The 15,000-nt window shown below is 51.0% G+C and overlaps 1 protein-coding gene across 8 annotated transcripts in view; it reads left to right on the forward strand.

The window, feature by feature from the left end:
• The window catches only part of mecom (MDS1 and EVI1 complex locus), a 138,419-nt gene that overhangs the window by 118,125 nt on the left and 5,294 nt on the right, over positions 1–15,000 (forward strand). For 2 of the 8 annotated variants that reach the window (XM_035385687.1, XM_035385695.1), the window contains 8 exons: positions 334–436; positions 639–1,053; positions 1,185–1,332; positions 2,459–2,639; positions 5,527–6,895; positions 7,323–7,413; positions 11,763–11,929; positions 13,237–13,314. In XM_035385687.1, the coding sequence (XP_035241578.1) occupies positions 334–436; positions 639–1,053; positions 1,185–1,332; positions 2,459–2,639; positions 5,527–6,895; positions 7,323–7,413; positions 11,763–11,929; positions 13,237–13,314 (2,552 nt within the window). The remainder of the gene's footprint in view (positions 1–333; positions 437–638; positions 1,054–1,184; positions 1,333–2,458; positions 2,640–5,526; positions 6,896–7,322; positions 7,414–11,762; positions 11,930–13,236; positions 13,315–15,000) is intronic. The other 6 variants (XM_035385689.1, XM_035385693.1, XM_035385694.1 and 3 more) reach the window with 6 other exon arrangements.

Raw genomic sequence — 15,000 nt, forward strand, 5'->3', positions numbered from 1 at the left:
GTGTGTGTGTGTGTGTGTTTGTGTGTGCATGTGTGTGTTATAATCAGGTGGATGGGTATATTGGTTGATGTGTTTATTTGTGTGTGTGTGTGTGTTTGTGTGTGCATGTGTGTGTTATAATCAGGTGAATGGGTATATTGGTTGATGTGTTTATTTGTGTGTGTGTGTGTGTGTGTGTGTGTGCGCGTGTGTGGTTTATAATCAGGTGGATGGGTATATTGGTTGATGTGTTTATTTGTGTGTGTGTGTGGTTTATAATCAGGTGAATGGGTATATTGGTTGATGTGTTTATTTGTGTGTGTATTGAATCTCTTTCCCTCTGTGTTTGTGCAGATATTGTACAGAGTAACACGGGACATCGCCCCTGGAGAGGAGCTCTTACTGTACATGAAGACAGAGGAGCGTTCATGTGAGGCCATGGCTCCTGACATCCACGGTTAGTTTCAAACACACACACTCACACACCTGTACACGCACACACACGCACACACACACACATGCACACCTGCACACATGCGCGCACGCACACACACACACACACACACACCTGCACACATGCGCGCACGCACACACACACACATGCACACGTACCTGTACACACACACACAGAAGTTAATAGTCTCTGAATGTCTCCGCAGAGGAGAGGCAGTACCGCTGTGAGGAGTGTGATCAGCACTTTGAGTCTCGGTCTGAGCTGCTGGATCACCAGAAGCAGCCGTGCGGGACGCCCCACTCTGGCCTGTCCCTGGGGGACCAGAGCCTGCCCAACCCAGCAACCGCTGACCTGCACGCCCATGACCTGCAGGACCTGCATGACCTTGGAGACCCCCATGATCTGGGGGACCCCCACAATCTTCAGGACCCCCACGACCTGCGGGACCCCCATGACCTGCGGGACCCCCATGATCTACGGGACCCCCACGATCTGCGGGACGCCCACGACCTGCGGGACCCTCAAAAACTAAGGGACCTCCACGACCTGCACACCCGCCACCTCCCTCACGGCCTTCTGGAGTGTAAAGAGTGTGATCAGGTGTTCTCTGATGCTCAGAGGTGAGATGACACTGAGGTGACACTGTATAGTAGTGATTTGTAGGTTGTCATGTGGGATTAAAAGAGGAGAGTGATTATATGCTGTGTTGTGTGTAACGGCTGTGTGTGCTGTCTGTCTGTCCGTCCTGCAGTCTGGAGGCTCACACTCTAACACACTCAGAGGAGCGTGAGTACAAGTGTGACCAGTGCCCCAAAGCCTTTAACTGGAAATCCAATTTGATTCGCCATCAGATGTCACATGACAGTGGCAAGCACTACGAATGTGAAAACTGCTCAAAGGTACAGTGAAAGCTTTAGCTGAAATTTTGACATTGCTGTTGTACCGATATGTCTGCATTTCATCACCTGTTTATTGAACATCCAGTACCCAAGAACTGACAGTTTAACTAGGGACCTACTCCTGTTTTCAGTTATATAAAAATGCATTACGGTCACAAAAATATGAAAAATCGTACATAAGTATTCAACCGTAAACTGATAAAATGTAAAAGTGTCACTGAAAAATAATATAAAGAAACACACGTTTTAGTTTAGGTTTTAATTAAGTCATACATGCCAGTATATAAGCTATGTGCTTTATATGGTCATCTACGTGTCCATCAAGTCAAGTATAAAACTGTCAGCTCGATAAACTGAATGGAAGACATAGTGTCCCCTTTCAGACTCCAGTTCCAGTCCACCACTGAAGAGCTGAGGCTTTTCTACAGCTACTACCAGCACAATTCAATTGTTTTAGAGTGTTTAATGACCTGCATGCTGTGTTTCTGGATTTTTCAATGGAATATTGAACTGTCTGGTTCTCAAAGAGAGTATCCTCACTTCTGTAAATACTGCTGACAGTTCAATGTGTCAATTGAGAGAATGGAGAACTTGTTTCCTTCTTGTCTGGCCAAGTATTTGCAGTACACCTCTGAGACAGACCGTGCTGCGTGCAATCCTTGAACAAATAATTGGAGTACTTTTATAATATATGTGTATTTCATTTCACTGTAAACACTAGCAATGAAATAATAACATCATTTAATATTTTGTCATGGAAACAAATTCACCATTTATCTCAGCATTAAGCAGGCCTGTACTTTCGGAATATGAGCAGGGCTGAGTGTGTTTGTACTGTATGAGCGTGTGTGTGCGTGCATGTCTCTGTGTGTGTCTGTCTGTGTGCGTGTGTGTGTGAGTGTGCGTGTCTGTGTGTATGTACGTGCATGTCTCTGTGTGTGTCTGTCTGTGTGCGTGTGTGTGTGAGTGTGCGTGTCTGTGTGTGTGCGTGCATGTCTCTGTGTGTGTCTGTCTGTGTGCGTGTGTGTGTGAGTGTGCGTGTCTGTGTGTATGTACGTGCGTGCGCGTTCAGTGTCCCCTCAGGGGCTCCGGTGGGTGACCCCCCCCTCTGTCCCCCCCTCCCCAGCAGGTGTTCACGGACCCCAGTAACCTGCAGAGGCACATCCGCTCGCAGCACGTGGGGGCGCGGGCACACGCCTGCCCGGACTGTGGCAAGACCTTCGCCACCTCCTCAGGGCTCAAACAGCACAAGCACATCCACAGCAGCGTCAAGCCCTTCATATGTAAGTGTGTCAGACCATTCATATGTAAGTCTGCACACTTCTTACAGTTCTTTCTTAGACAGAAATGTCCCCACCTGTGCTAGTGTAGCAGTAAAATGACTGTTTTATTCATGTTAGCCATGTTATTGTTGCATTATTATTTTTAACTCGAAAGCAGATGGTAATGAATTATTTGAAGTGAATGCAAAGTTTAGAATTTCCCATTTGAGAATGTAATGTTTTATAAATTGTTAACAAGCATGGAGTGACTAATCGTATGGAAGCAGATTAACATACTGCTCATATGAATGCAAATTTTGTTGGAAGATTTCTAGTTTATAGTTTAATTGTAATTGCTACATGCGTTGTATCAGCTTTATGTTTTCACAGCTGTCATGCAGCTGGAATGAAATGTAAAAACATTTAACAAATTTCTGGTTTACAGGACTGTACAGTCACACTGTAGATGACTGTGTGTACACTGAATTCCATATTGTCCCCCATGGTGACTCTGTATGGAGCTCCACACACTTACTGGCACACACTAACTCCACACTGATCCCTATGCACTGGCAGTACACACACACACCCTCACACTAACCAGTAAACATGGACCTTTATACATTGACCTGACACACTAATTCTTACATACAATGACCCTCATGACTGACCCGGATACACACTGATCCTAAAACACTGATCTGCATAACAGTTACTAATCCTAACAGTTACTGAACCCTGGGCAATTGCCCTTCTCTCTCCTCCATTCCATGAACCCAGAGAAATAGCAGCTTTATGAATGGCTCCACGTTCTGTGTGTGTGTGTGTGTGTGTGTGTGTGTGCGCGTGTGTGTGTCAGAGTGTGTGTGTGTGTGTGTGTGTGTGTGCATGTGTGTGTCAGAGTGTGTGTGTGTGTGCGTGTGTCAGAGTGTGTGTGTGTGCATCTGTGTGTATGTGCGTGTGTGTGTGTGTGTGTCAGAGTGTGTGAGTGTGTGTGTGTGTGTGCATGTGCGTGTGTGTGTGTGTGTGTGTGCATGTGTGTGTCAGAGTGTGTGTGTGTGCATCTGTGTGTATGTGCGTGTGTGTGTGTGTGTGTCAGAGTGTGTGAGTGTGTGTGTGTGTGTGTGTGCATGTGCCTGTGTGTGTGCGTGTGTGTGCATGTGTGTGTCAGAGTGTGTGTGTGTGCATCTGTGTGTATGTGCGTGTGTGTGTGTGTGTGTGTCAGAGTGTGTGTGTGTGCATCTGTGTGTATGTGCGTGTGTGTGTCAGAGTGTGTGTGTGTGCGTGTGTGTGTGTGTGTGTGTGCATCTATGTGTATGTGTATGTGCGTGTGTGTGTGTGTGCGTGTGTGTGTCAGAGTGTGTGAGTGTGTGTGTGTGTGTGTGTGTGTGTGCATGTGCCTGTGTGTGTGTGTGCGTGTGTGTCAGAGTGTGTGTGTGTGTGCATCTGTGTGTATGTGTGTGTGTGTGTGTGTGTGCGTGCATCTGTGTGTATGTGCGTGTGTGTATGTGTGTGTGTCAGAGTGTGTGAGTGTGTGTGTGTTCATCTGTGTGTATGTGCGTGTGTGTGTGTGTGTGTGTGTGTGTGCACATGTGTACTAAATGTATGTAGTGCTCTTTACGAAGGACAGGTGCTGCTGTTGCCCTGGAGATCCTGGAGAGTGCAGTCCTGATCATTTATTTACATACTGGGCTGTGTTATTTAATGGCTGGAGGAATGTGTTTATAATATTTAGTTACAGTTTACAGAAAGATGAAATAAGGGCTGACACAAGTGTACAGTGTGTGAGTTGTGTTCCTCTCCTGGCCTGCGATTCACACCTATACGTTATTCCATAGATAAAGAAAGGGCGTGAAAAAGTAAATGTAAACGAGACTGAGGTGTGATAGCGGACTCAAATATGTCAGCAGCTAGACATATGTTAAATAGGGTGCTGTGGCATGTGGTAAGAAGGATAGAGTGTTTCAGCTGAACTAAGTTATACAATGCCTCAGGCAGACCACATTTGGAATACTCTGTTGAGTTTTGGTCACATATTTTCAAAGCTATACATTATGATGTACATTATGTTTTATATAATGTGTGATGTAGATTGTCAGATATCTTTATACTGTAGTGCTCAAAGTATGCAGACATACTGTATGCTGTGTGCATTAGAATGTGTTTAATGGCTTGTGTATTCTATATAACACTTTTTTCTGCGGTAAAAATAGTACCACTATAGAGTGGTACTGTTATTAACTGGGCTATAGAAATTGTGTGATGTGGTATGTGTGCGTATGCAGAGGGCATGATCCATGCTGTGTGTGTGCGTGTGTGTGTTTAATTAATTGTGTGTGTGATGTGTGTGTGCGCATGTGTGTATATGTGTGTGTGTGTGTGTGTGTGCGTGCGTGTGTGTGCGTGTGATGTAGTGTGTGTGTGTGTGTGTGTGTGTGCGTGTGCGCATGTGTGTATATGTGTGTGTGTGTGTGTGTGTGTGTGTGTGTGCGTGCGTGTGTGCGTGTGATGTAGTGTGTGTATGTGTGCGTGTGTGTGTCTGTATCTATGTGTATGACGTCAGCCCTGGTGCTGGTGCAGGGCTGTCAGAGGGGGAAGCGGAGTGAGTGAGTGGAGTCCATGGGAACCAGGATAGGATTCATTCAGCTCCGCTTCCTCCTCAGGCTTAAAATAGAGTCATTGTGCTGAGAGTGTCTCTGTCCTGCCGGCCCTGGAGCCGGCCCTGGAGCCGCACGTGCCCAGGGACACACTGCTGATGTCACTGCCGCTGTCCCTGCTGCTGGGCCAGGAGCGCTGCGCTCCACAGCCCTTAGCAAACAGTCGGGGCGGCCCGCGCAGGCCGTGTCCCTGCATCCTGGAGGCGTCGGGGGGGCGTGGCCCTGTTTGCGCTGCGTGTCTGAGGGGGGCGTGTCTGTCTCCCTGTGTTCTCCAGGTGAGGTGTGCCACAAGTCCTACACGCAGTTCTCCAACCTGTGCCGGCACAAGCGCATGCACGCCGACTGCCGCACGCAGATCAAGTGCAAGGACTGCGGCCAGATGTTCAGCACCACCTCGTCCCTCAACAAGCACCGCCGCTTCTGCGAGGGCAAGAACCATTTCGCCGCGGGGGGGCTGTTCGCCCAGGGCATCTCGCTCCCGGGCACCCCCGCGCTGGACAAGCCGGCCCTGGGGGGGGTGGGGCACGCCGGCCCCGGGCTGGCGGACTACTTCGGGGCGAACCGGCACCACGGCGGGCTGACCTTCCCCGGCGCTCCGGCCTTCCCCTTCACCTTCCCCGGGCTCTTCCCCCCCGGACTCTACCACAGACCCCCCCTCATCCCCACCGCGTCCCCCGCGAGGGGCCCCCCAGGTACCGAGCACAGCAAGGGCCCGCTCCTCACCCCCCTGCAGGGGACGCAGGGGGCCCGGAACCTCCTGAAGACGCTCTGCAGGGAGGTCCCCGCGACCGAGCCCCCAGGCGGAGGGGTCCCGACGGAGGGCTCGGCCAAGCAGAGGCACGCGGGCAAGCTGAGCGACCAGTCGGAGAGCAGCGACCTGGACGACGTGAGCACGCCCAGCGGCAGCGACCTGGAGACCACGTCGGGCTCGGAGCTGGAGAGCGAGGCGGAGAGCGAGCGCGAGAGGGCGGGCGAGGCCGAGCGGGAGGCGGAGCGGGGGAGGGGCCGGGAGAACGGCAAGCCGAGGAAGAGGAAGGCGGGGAGCCCCCGGAGCCCGCCCTCGGGCCCCGGCCACGCCCTGTCCCCGCCCGCGCTGGACGAGCGCACCGCCGTCTCCGGCGCGGTCAACGACTCCATCAAGGCCATCGCCTCCATCGCCGAGAAGTACTTCGGCTCCTCGGGGCTGGCCAGCCTGCAGGACAGGAAGGTGGGGGGCCTGCCGTACCCCTCCATGTTCCCCCTGCCCTTCTTCCCGGCCTTCTCCCCGCCCGTCTACCCCCTCCCCGACAGAGACCTGCGGCCCCCGCTGCTGAAGGCCGAGCCGCTGTCGCCCCCCCGCGAGCCCAAGAGGAGCCGGAGCAGGAGCGTGGAGTCGCCGTTCGACCTCACCACCAAGCGCAAGGAGGAGCGGCCGCCGCCGCCGCCGCCCGCCCCTCCCAAGGCGGGGGCCCCGCTCTCGGCCAATCAGGACCAGCCGCTGGACCTGAGCATGGGCGCCAGGAGCCGGGGCGGGCCGGCCAAGGGGGAGGAGTCCCGGAAGAACCACGTGTTTGGGGAGGAGAAGGCGGAGGCGGTGGCGCCCAAGGCCGACGCCTCGTTGCAGCACGCCCGGCCCACGCCCTTCTTCATGGACCCCATCTACAGGTAATGTGAGTCTGCAGGGCCCAGCTCCGCCCCCCGGCCCGCCCGTCACACTGATTGGCTGATGCACCACCAGTAATCCATGAGCTTCGTGAAGACTGTTATGTGGCTTTGGATTTTTTGTATGTACTGTAAGAACTGAATAAGCTGGCTCAACAGTACTTTAATAGTTGTTAGTAGAGGCACTGTATGTTAGCATATAAAAACTGAGATTGAATAAAACATTAGCATATGCAAACTGATAGTTGTATGTACACTGTAAATATATAGTAGTATATATATTTAGCAAGCACTGTAGAAAGTGGTATAGGTCGGTATTATGATTGGTATATAAGAGATGTCCTGACTGAATGACTCATATCGGCTCGCGCTGTAAGAACGGAGCGATATGAATATTAGCATGTAAGAACTGATAGAAGTGTAACATCAGCAGGGTTGAGAAGAGGAAGATGAACGATCCGTTTGAGGCGCTGAAGGACAAGTACATGCGACCGGCCCCCGGCTTCCTCTTCCACCCACAGGTGGGTAGACTGGCCGTAGGCTCACCAGTTTAAGAGGTTTCTCCTACAAATATCATGGGTTTCAGTTTAGATTTTCTCTCCTTTATTTGTGCACCAGTTTTGTGATGAATATTTTAAACTTTATATGTGAAGTTGTTGCACTGTGTGGTTAATATTTAAAGCAAATCAGAGGTTGAGGAAACGATCATGCTTACTACTGTTGTGCGTGCAAACCAGAGAACTTCGCCTAGGGGTTGCAAGTCTGTTAATAATCATCTCTGATCAAATGCTGCTTAAATTATTGCCTTTTTTTCTAGAATTTGGAATGCTTAGCCCTGATTTTTTATCATAGATATCGGAGATTGGCTTTGCAGTCCCTCTTACCGAATAAAAACTAAAACGCTCAACCACAGAGGCTGCAGAAGGCAGCATAATTAGTGAGTCAGTGGCTAAGGACTTGACTAAATACACTGCGGTATTATAATAGCTAGCTTTCAACATGGCCTCGTGGTCTTGACAGATGGCTTTCACGCAATCCACAAGCACACCAAGGAAAAATGGTTTCAGGAAAAATCTCAATGAATGACAGTGTAAATTATCCAACGGTCTGATGATGCAATATATCACGCAGGTCATATTTTCTGTAATTAGCATCTGTGCGTGTGTGTGTGTGTATGTGCGTGTGTGTGTATGCGTGTGTGTGTGCGTGCGTGTGCGTGTGTGTGCGTGTGCGTGCGCGTGCGTGCGTGTCTGTATGCCTGTGTAAAAGAAAGAAAAAAACCCTGTGCCTGTATGTTCAGAGCCTGTACTGGTTTACACAGCACTCCCATTTCCTATCACTCACATCGCTGCTGCTGCCCATATGCTGTCTAACGTGGTGTACTCACACTTTTGCAGTGTAATTTTGAAGCGTGGCTTTAATTGCAAACACAACTCCATTGTAAAGTACTGAAGCGCAATCTTCTCATTGACTGCTCCTGCCCTGGGTCTTTGAGCCAGCTGGGTGTGGGTGCCAGTGTGTGGTGAGGGCTGAGGACACACGGACCCTTTCCTCTCTGCGGTTCTGGCACGGCGATGGACTCGCTGGACCGCACCGCCTCTCCACCCCCACACCGAGCTTTTCCCTGCCCGGGCATCTCCGTGAAAACTACAGACCCCTCACAAAGAATTTTACTGGGCACGTTCTCAGTGTAAACACTAATACATCTCTGCAGAACAGAGGCCATGTTATTACTGCGTGGTGTCCGTCCAGACAAAACATCACCGAGCACACATATCGAGGGTACGCTTTCGGAGTTTGGAGAAGTCGGGATGTGAGCCAGAGAGGTGGTCTCCTGATGATGACATCATCATCCACATGCATTCAGACGCGGTACTTCTGTGTATGCATCACTCCCTCTCTTTCTCTCCCTCTCTCCCTCTCTCTCTCTCTCTCTCTCTCTCTGTCAGCACTCATCACTTTTGTTGAAATTCAAATAAAATTCCCAGCCGTGCGTCTGTGCAGGGGTGTAAGGTGGGTGTTTCTCTGTGTCAATCTCTTTCTTTCGGGCAGTGGCAGGTCAAAATAATGCCCAGCCTTTCTCTCTCCTTCTCTCTTTCTCTTCCTTCCTAACTCTCTTTTTTCTTTCCTCCTCTCCCTCTTCCCTTCTCCGTATTGGGGATGTGATTGATGGGCTGGGCCCGCCTCCCACGCTGTAGGTTATAATGGGTCCTGTTCAGTACAGTAGGACTCCCCAGAGAGCGCAGTGAGTTATGCCCCCTGTCCCCTCCTCCACAGCCGGACTTCAGACTGGGGGGGGGGGGGAGATCTGCCCCTTATGTCAGATCTGTGGGACCAATCAGCTCTGTGGTCTGAGGGCTCCCAAAAGCAGCTCTCTCCGAAAAACACTAACAACCCGAAGTTACAAGCCCCTGACCCAAAAGCAGCGCCACTCAGGCTAATGGTGTGTTCATATAAGTCCAAATCCTGCTGCACCCCAACGTGCAGTATCTTTATATGATGTGTAGGTACACCCCTACCTGTGCTGGCTCTCTACTTTCTGGTGTGGTGCTAGTGGATATGACATGATGAAAGCAGGCCTTTCTGCCTTGTCTGGCAAGGGAGGGCGGGATTCGGTCAGTAGGTTAAACTCTAGCACTGCTGCAGTAGGCCAGGTGCCGGAGGTCAGCCTGTTCCTGCGAGACTAGAACGCAGTCATGGGGTGGCTGCGCAGCTCAACTGCAGAACTGCAGAGTGAAAATCAGAAGTGACGGACATGATGCGTTCCAGAGGATGCCAGTGCTGATCCGCACTCTCCTGGGTTTATGGAGAACGTCTCTGGATGGGTGCTCGAGTTCAGCTAGATTAATATAATATCTGCCGCATGGTATTGATGATGAGGAGACTCCATTCAAATATAATTCCATGTAGTCCTTCCAAATCCATTTTTTGCATGCGTGTAATCAAGTGAAAACATTTGTCTCTCAGTGGGAGGGCAACAGATGCCGGAGTTAGAGGCCTGACAGGTCCTTTGCGTGGGGGGGGGCGTGAGGGGTGGGGGTTGGGGGGGTGATGGCTGTGACACCAGAGTAAAATATCAGCCCGTGTTCCTGTCTTTGAAACCGAGGCGTCTGATCTAAAGGAATATGACAGCTTTAAAACTCCCGCTATTTACTGGAGTAATAGCCGCCATTGAAAGAGAGAAACAAACAGTCTTTTATTCGCCCCGTAAAGAGGTCAGTGAAATACATATTACGCATTTAAAAGAAATATGATTGCATTTCATTCCGATGCCGGCGCCCGGACTGCGTCGCGGGGAAACGGGGAGATTCATGCCGCCGGGCCTCAGAATAATCGCAACCGCGATCCCGCGATCGAAACGGACGCGCCGTGTCACATCCTCCGCGAGCCCCCCCCCCCCCCCCGCCGCTCTCCCGCCGCGGCTCCGGCCGGTCGCCGTGGTTTCCGGCGGGAACTTGGGCGCTCCGCTAATCGGCCCGGCGGCTCGGGGGTCGCCCGCCATTGATCCGGCGTCCCTACCCACTCGCCCCCCCACTTCATAAAGAGGCGCGCGGGGCGCGGGGTGCGGGGATCGGCCCTGACGGACCGCCGAGGCGCGGAGCGACGGATTGATTTGCGGCCGCATTAAAACGAGCACGAGAGGGAAAAAAAATAAATAAAAAATTCCATACACGCAAAATAATGCAAATTTGTTTCCCCTTGAAAAAAAAAAAAAAGGGGGCGAGCCGGGGGTCCTGACAGGCGGCTGGGTCCGGGGGGACCCCTCCTCTCCCCGGCACAGCCATATCATTATTACCCATGTCTGGCCCTTGATCAGTAATGTCAACATCTTTCATATTGACGAATGTGCTGTCCGCTCGCATTGTGCTGGGAGTGCTTTACGGCTCGCAGTGATTATGAATCAGCCCGGCCCGACGCCGCGCACACAGCCACCCGCTGACAAGTAAATGCATCTCCACTTTCCTCCGAGAATTTCACCATATTTGATGAAAGACTTTTAGCAAATTGGCAGCGCCCCCCCCCCCCCCCCCCCCCCCCAACCTGAGAGAACATGAGAGAATGCATAGAGGCAGAGAGAGAGAGAGAGTGTGTGTATGTGAGAGAGAAAGAGAGAGAGAGGGTGAGAAATAAAGTATGTGTGAGGAGTTTGTGTACAGATGTGTGTGTGTGTATGAGGGTGAGAGAGACAGAGAGAGAGTGTGTATGTATGTGTGTGAGAGAGTGAGGGTGAGAAAGAAAGAGAGAGAGGGTGAGAAAGAAAGTGTGTGTGAGGAGTTTGTGTACAGATGTGTGTGTGTTTGTGAGGGTGAGAGGCTTAAGAAGGAAAGCTGTGACTGAGCTTGTGTGTGGGTGTGTGAGTTTCACCCAACAAAATGGGGTATGTGGCAGGGAGGGTAAGAGGCCTATGGCAGAGGAGGGGAACAGGCCTATGGGAGAGGAGGGTAAGAGGCCTATGGGAGAGGAGGGTAACAGGCCTATGGCAGAGGTGGGTAAGAGGCCTATGGCAGAGGAGGGTAAGAGGCCTATGGGAGAGGAGGGTAACAGGGTGTTGGGTGGGCGGTGGTGTGTATTTAGAATCAGTATTGCCTGGTGAATTGTAGACATGCGTGTGTGTTGAGGGCATGTGGAGTGCACAGACGCTCCTTTGTGACATTGCGCTACAAAGGCCTGTTTAACGAGCGTGTGCGCGTGGGCCGCCCCAAAACATCACACGGGGGCGAGTGCCACCCAGGCCCACCGGCGCACGTCAGCGGGGAACACAGAGCAGAGCTTCCCCTCCGCCAGGCGCCCCGCACAATGGGGCCTTGTTCCTGCCCGCGCCGCGCGCCCCGAGCGCCTGTGTTCTCAGCCGCGTCTGCTTCTCCTCCAGATGTCAGCCATCGAGAACATGGCGGAGAGGCTGGGGACCTTCACCTCCCTCAGGCCGGAGGCCGGTGACCTCATCCGCTCCGTCCCCGGCATGTTCGACTTCAGGGCCCCCCCGAACGCGCTGCCCGAGACCCTGCTCCGCAAGGGCAAGGAGCGCTACACCTGCAGGTAACGGCGCGGCTCGCCGCTCATCTCACTGCTCATCTCACTGCTGATCTCACTGCTCATCTCACTGCTAATCTCAGTGCTAATATCACTGCTAATCTCACTGCTAATCTCAGTGCTAATATCACTGCTAATCTCACTGCTAATGTCACTGCTAATCTCACTGCTAATTTCACTGGTAATCTCACTGGTAATCTCACTGGTAATATCACTGCTAATTTCACTGGTAATCTCACTGCTAATCTCACTGCTAATCTCACTGCTAATTTCACTGGTAATCTCACTGCTAATCTCACTGCTAATCTCACTGCTAATCTCGCTGCTAATCTCAGTGCTAATCTCACTGCTCACCTCACTGCTAATCTCACTGATAATCTCACTGCTCACCTCACTGCTAATCTCACTGCTCATCTCACTGCTAATCTCACTGATAATCTCACTGCTAATCTCACTGATAATCTCACTGCTCACCTCACTGCTCACCTCACTGCTAATCTCACTGCTCACCTCACTGCTAATCTCACTGATAATCTCACTGCTAATCTCACTGCTAATCTCACTGCTCATCTCACTGCTAATCTCACTGCTCATCTCACTGCTCATCTCACTGCTAATCTCACTGCTAATCTCACTGATAATCTCACTGCTAATCTCACTGATAATCTCACTGCTAATCTCACTGCTAATCTCACTGATAATCTCACTGCTAATCTCACTGCTAATCTCACTGCTCATCTCACTGCTAATCTCACTGCTCATCTCACTGCTAATCTCACTGATAATCTCACTGCTAATCTCACTGCTAATCTCACTGCTAATCTCAGTGCTAATCTCACTGCTAATCTCAGTGCTAATTTCAGTGCTAATCTCACTGATAAATCCTTTTAGCAGTGAGATTAGTTGGGACTGAGACCAGCTCTCAGCTCCTGACTGACCACACTGTTTATGCCCAAAGTTTTACCTGATTGGTGGACCAATATAGGTGAGCAGTCCCAGGCATTGACCAGGTTTGATTTAGTTTATGTGCTGAAACGCAGAGCACGCTAATGTGGTTTAACCACTCCTTCAGTACAGTAAATACATAAATGGGTGTGAGATTAACAGAATTATGGGGAGATGAGAGAAATATGTCAGTGTTCCTACACTACTTGTGATCCTAGTTCACAGTGATGTATTTTAATAGTAGCTGGATAATGAAGTGGAAGTGGATGGTCTCAGGTCTGTCACCCATGTGTGCTGTGCTGTTTGTTTGTTTGCTTTTTTTTTTGCCTGGGATGCATTGTAACTGAAGTCTCCCCTCTGTCCTACAGGTACTGCGGGAAAATATTCCCAAGATCTGCCAACCTTACCCGGCACCTGAGAACCCACACTGGAGAACAACCGTACAGGTAACACTCATGCATACACGCACACATGCACACATGCACGCACAAACACACACACACACGCACACACGCACACATGCACGCACAAACACACACACACACACGCACACACGCACACATGCACGCACAAACACACGCACACACACACACACGCGCGCGCACACGCACACACACACGCACACACGCACACATGCACGCACAAACACACACACACACACACACACACACGCACGCACGCACACACACACATAAATTTATAAGCCCGCTTAATTCAGTACGCTTGCCTACACACAAACACGCAAGTAAACAGTCATGCATTATACACACACACATGCACACACACACACACACACACACACAAACACACAGGCACACATGACCATATTGAGTCTGAGATTTGGAGCTGGACCTCTGTGAACTGGCAGCATTGGCGCGGAGACCCCACCGTAAAAGGAGCGGTGCACTGTGGGCCAGGGGCATGGTGGGAAAGCGGGCTCCGGCCTCTTTATTGGGCTGCTGACAGGATGATGACCTCCCCTCGTCTCGCCCCGCTCTGACACATTGTCTCCTGTCTCCCCGTCTCCCCCCCCCAGCCCACGAGCACAGTAACACAGCCCCCCCCCCCGATTACACACAGGGGTCATTTATCAGGGCCCGCTCAGCACGGATGTTTTTCATCAGCATTTCGTCCACCAGCCAGGAGAGCGCTTTCAGCTGGACCGTGTGTGTGTGTGTGTGTGTTTCTGCGGCGTAAAAAAGCCTGGAACAATTATCATTCTGCTAAATAATTTGGTGATGAAAAATGGTCGCAGTCGTCAGGGTGACAGGAAGGGGGTTTGAAGTCTGGAGAAGGAAGTTGGGTGAAAAATTGGGGTGATGAGGGCTGTGGGCAGAAGTCCAGGTCCAGCAGTTGGAATAATTATTTTCCGTTTGAGGAGCGGTGTGAAGACACGTCGAGCGCGGGGCCCGGGGAGGCCCACTGACTGCAGGGTATGAAAATAGATGGCTCTGCTGGCCGGCTGATAGACTCTGCTGCACACGCTGGCACTGAATTAAAGATCTGAGCCTGTTTATTGCAATTTTGGGGAAGATAACAGAAGTTCCTCGGGGACGGCCAATTGAGGGACTTAATTCCAGCAGAAGAAAAGATGTAATCATCGTGTATAATTTTGCATGAAGAAACTTGGCTTTGAGTCTAATTTTGTGCGGGTTAGAACAAATTTGTTGCATGCTTATTTTGAAAGAAAAGAATGTAATTTTATTGCGCTGGCTGGAGATGAGAGGCGGATCTGTTTTACCTGGAGCGGCTTCTACAGTATGTCTGGGAGTGTGTGTGTGTGTGTGTGTGTGTGTCTGCGAGTGTGTTTGTGTACGTGTGTCTGTATGTGTTTGGGTGTATGCGTGTGTGTGTGTGTGTGTATGTCTGTATGTGTCTGGGAGTGCGTGTGTGGGAATGTGTGTGTGTGTGTGTGTGTGTGTGTGGGGGGGGGTATATGTTTGTGTGTGTGTGTGTGTGCGTGTATGTGTCTGTGTGTCTGTGTGTATGTGCATGTGTGCGTATGTGTGTATGTGGGAGCAGTAGGAGGTATAGGAGCTGCTGAGGCAGGCTGTGATTCAGAGGAGGGCTTCTGTAGGCCTCAGTGCAGATACCTGGGACTGTTCCCTCCTCTGGTCTCCGTTGGTAACGGG

Source organism: Anguilla anguilla, chromosome 12 (genome assembly GCF_013347855.1).
Source record: "Anguilla anguilla isolate fAngAng1 chromosome 12, fAngAng1.pri, whole genome shotgun sequence".
Lineage (NCBI taxonomy): Eukaryota > Metazoa > Chordata > Actinopteri > Anguilliformes > Anguillidae > Anguilla > Anguilla anguilla.